Source organism: Apteryx rowi, unplaced genomic scaffold, assembly GCF_003343035.1.
Source record: "Apteryx rowi isolate R43461 unplaced genomic scaffold, aptRow1 scaffold_60, whole genome shotgun sequence".
NCBI lineage: Eukaryota > Metazoa > Chordata > Aves > Apterygiformes > Apterygidae > Apteryx > Apteryx rowi.
In genome coordinates, this window is record NW_020450872.1 from 103,182 (window position 1) to 106,504 (window position 3,323).

Consider the following 3,323-nt stretch of genomic DNA (forward strand, 5'->3'; position numbering starts at 1 on the left):
CTGACAACATTCCTATATTCCTCCCAAGTGGCCTGTCCCCCTTTCCACTTTCTGTATACTTCCTTCTTCTGGTTGAGTTTTGCCAGGAGCTCCTTTATTGCTGTGGTATGGGAGTAGTGGGGACAAAAATTATCATCACATTCAAAATGAAATTAATTAAGTTTATGAAAAGAATACTACGACAGACCCTAGATCTCATGGCCATAAGGTTCCTTCCAGTGCAGTGCTCCTGAGATACCCTACCTATCAACAAATCAAAGGTACTCAAAAGGAAGAAGTTACAGAAATCTTATTCTCAGGAGTGTCTGTGGAGTTATGCAGCAGTGTGGTCTCTTAAACTTTTAACACATTTATGAAATTTTGAAACACAGATAAATGCAGGCATCAAAACTGTACAGAGCTGTCTCTCTCATAGAAATGCATTTCCAAGTGTTTAGTAACATCAGCAACTTGTATTGTCAAAAAGCATAATATTTTGACAGTCGAATGTTTTGTTCTTTACTGTAGGAAATGGACCATGAGAATAATCTCTTTCTCATGTACTTTTGGTTAATGCTTTAAAATCTTCTTTACAAGAGAATGCAGACAAATAGCTTCGGCGGGAGAATTGGGTTACTCTGTTAAACCAGTAGAACTTGTAGGTTAAATAACATTTTCCCATGGGATTCTTTCTAAAAGGCCACCCATTTAACCAAGGCCATCTGTCAGCTGTGTCCCTAATAACCCTAGTGCTGGCTGAAAGGTTTTTCCCCAGAAAGAAAAAGAGGCTGCTTGAAAGTCAGATCCTGTTGAAATGTACTGGAGGATAATGCTGCCTTTAAAAGCGAAACCAGAGAGAGAATCAAACAAAGAGAAATTAAACGTATTTGGATCCCTTCCACAGAAAAGCTGATTTGCAGCTGTTAAGCCTTGGGGTCTTCTGTGGCTCAGATTCTGCAGTCTTCTTCCCAGTTCCAAATTTTAAATCGCTAGGGCCTGTAAAATGAAGACATGGAAGGCCAAACCATTGCCTTGTGTATATCAGAAAACCGCTACACCAATCAGCATGAGATAAAGATGTGGTCCTGGCATTCCCCCCCTGTTTCTGTTCTTCCTTTCTGTTGAAACACTTCTCTTGCCTGCCTCACAGGAGTGTCCTTTGGATCCATTCACTGGTATTTGTAAAGGTCCATGAAGATGGAGGGGATACTGGGCTAATATTAACTGTTACTGCTATCCTGTGACAAGAGGTCAGTGAAGGATGTCCAGCAGGATGATGTAACATATGCTCTCTCCTACCACCAGGCTTCTATTCCCCCTTTGGGAATTTTTATATCAGTGATGGAGCAACTCCTTACGGCTGCAGCAGAACAGTATAAATGCAAGCAACAGTAGCACGTTTCCCTTTTACCACTGGCAAAAGTGCGTCAGCTAAGGTTAAAACAGATATTTCTTCCCTTTCCAGGGATAAGAAGATATTTCATTCTGTTTCCATTCAATTCTTAACAATTCTTAACAGTCTGGTGCTGCAAAGCACCAGACTAGACCCTATTTTGGTATTAGGGCTTGTTCTGTTTATTTTATTTTTACAAATAATTGTGCACAAGCAGTCACTCCAAAACTGTCATTGAGTTTGAGACAGGCTGCTGAATAGCCAATTCTTTTCATGGGCTTTTGGCTTGGACTGGACTTGAACCTCTGACCTTGAGCTGAAATCCAGAAGTACTGAGCTATGTAGCATCTTCAAACACCTCCAAACACCACTGTTTTACTGAGATATGCTCTGTTGCCTTGCATTCCTTATATGTGATTTTAACACAACATTTAACAAGTCAGAGATATGTAACGGCTAGGTTATCACACAGGGAGTGTTACAGAAGGTAAGCAGCTGTACCTACTACAAAGCATATAACTTTAAAAACAGCTTAAACACATCGGACTAGTCCAGTTGTGTTACAACACACGATAGAATATGAACACACTATGAGCTCCCCTGCCCATTTTAATATAGTGTCAAGTACACAGAAAAATGTAAGTTGCCTCCCTTCTCCTTCCTTAAATTGAGCTATTTATTGCAATTTCTCCTACCTCCAAATAAAGACAGACTTTGACTGCTTGGATTATCACTGGCAGTCTTCAGAAGATACAAACATCTATTTGTGTACTATTAGGTCAGTTTGGAAAGACATTCACAGACCTCACAAGTAAAATGYGAAAATGTGTTTGTGGAAAAAAACCTACCACTTTGCAGAGAAACTTAAATCTAAAAAGCTATAGATCATTTTTCCTTTTAAACTAGCTACTCGATTAGAAAGACTGAGAAGAAACATTCTCCTTTCTGACATCTAAGAGCATAGCTATATTACAGAAATGGAACACCTTGTGACATCACTAAAAATACAGGCCAAAACACCTCATTTAGTGCCAGTAAAATATCTTCTGTATCTTGATACTATAGTTACTGTGCTGTTTAGGGGATGGAAGCCATGTTATAACATTGGCATATAACTTTGAAAGGCATTTCTGCTTGTTGTAATGGGAGTCAGAAGGCAGAAGTGCTTGGTACACCTGTATTTAGACAATGATATGCTTACCACAGTAGTAATCTGGTATCATGTAAGTTAAAAGAGATGTGTGTGGGTGTGAGTGTGTACATACCTGCATACACATGAAGCATTCATGAAATCATGATATCAAATGGCTGATTATGGAAAAACTGTTAACTAATAGTTTACCATTTGTGTTTTGGGAACACCCTATCAATGTGCTACGTATAGTATACATTCAGAAAGTGGCAAAACAGGACAGTCAACAAAAAGGGTGCCTTGACAGGTTGCTGACAAACAGCATTAAGATTATCAGATGAACACAGACAGAGAAAGTATATTACTTACCTGTTATGCTTTCTTAAGAATGAGAATTGTTGCTGCTGATGAAGATGGTAATGCTGACTTTGAAAACTGTGTAGCACAACTGTCGGCCACAGGCAAGTGAGGAACAGAAGCTTCATGACCAGGACCATCTCTTCCAAAATAGAAATGCGCTTGATCAGCCAATCTGCCTTGATGACTTTTTATTTTTAGTGTTTTTACTGTTCAGAAACAGCAGGATGCACATGAAGCAAGGCATCACTGAAAACAGAAGACAGAGGCATCCCAGTTCTGATGTCCTCTCAAAGCTCCCCACATATTTTGGCAAATCATAAAAGTTCCTTAAGCTCTACATCCCTACGGCATCTGCTATCAAACCAGTAGCACCTCACTTTTAGAAATGTAGTAGGTACAGCAAGTTGTTTTGCCAGGCTACAGTCTGATCCATTGCTTCCATTCTTTCAGTGTGGGCGC

The 3,323-nt window shown here is 39.6% G+C and overlaps 1 protein-coding gene across 1 annotated transcript in view; it reads right to left on the reverse strand.

Annotated features, from left to right (window-relative positions):
- Nucleotides 1-3,003, reverse strand: part of GABRR3 (gamma-aminobutyric acid type A receptor rho3 subunit) — a 35,669-nt gene extending 32,666 nt beyond the window's left edge. Inside the window, exon 1 of the mRNA XM_026083371.1 lies at nucleotides 2,874-3,003. Coding sequence (XP_025939156.1) covers nucleotides 2,874-3,001 — 128 coding nt within the window. The 5' untranslated portion in view covers nucleotides 3,002-3,003. The remainder of the gene's footprint in view (nucleotides 1-2,873) is intronic.
- Between the last annotated feature and the right edge of the window lie 320 nt (nucleotides 3,004-3,323).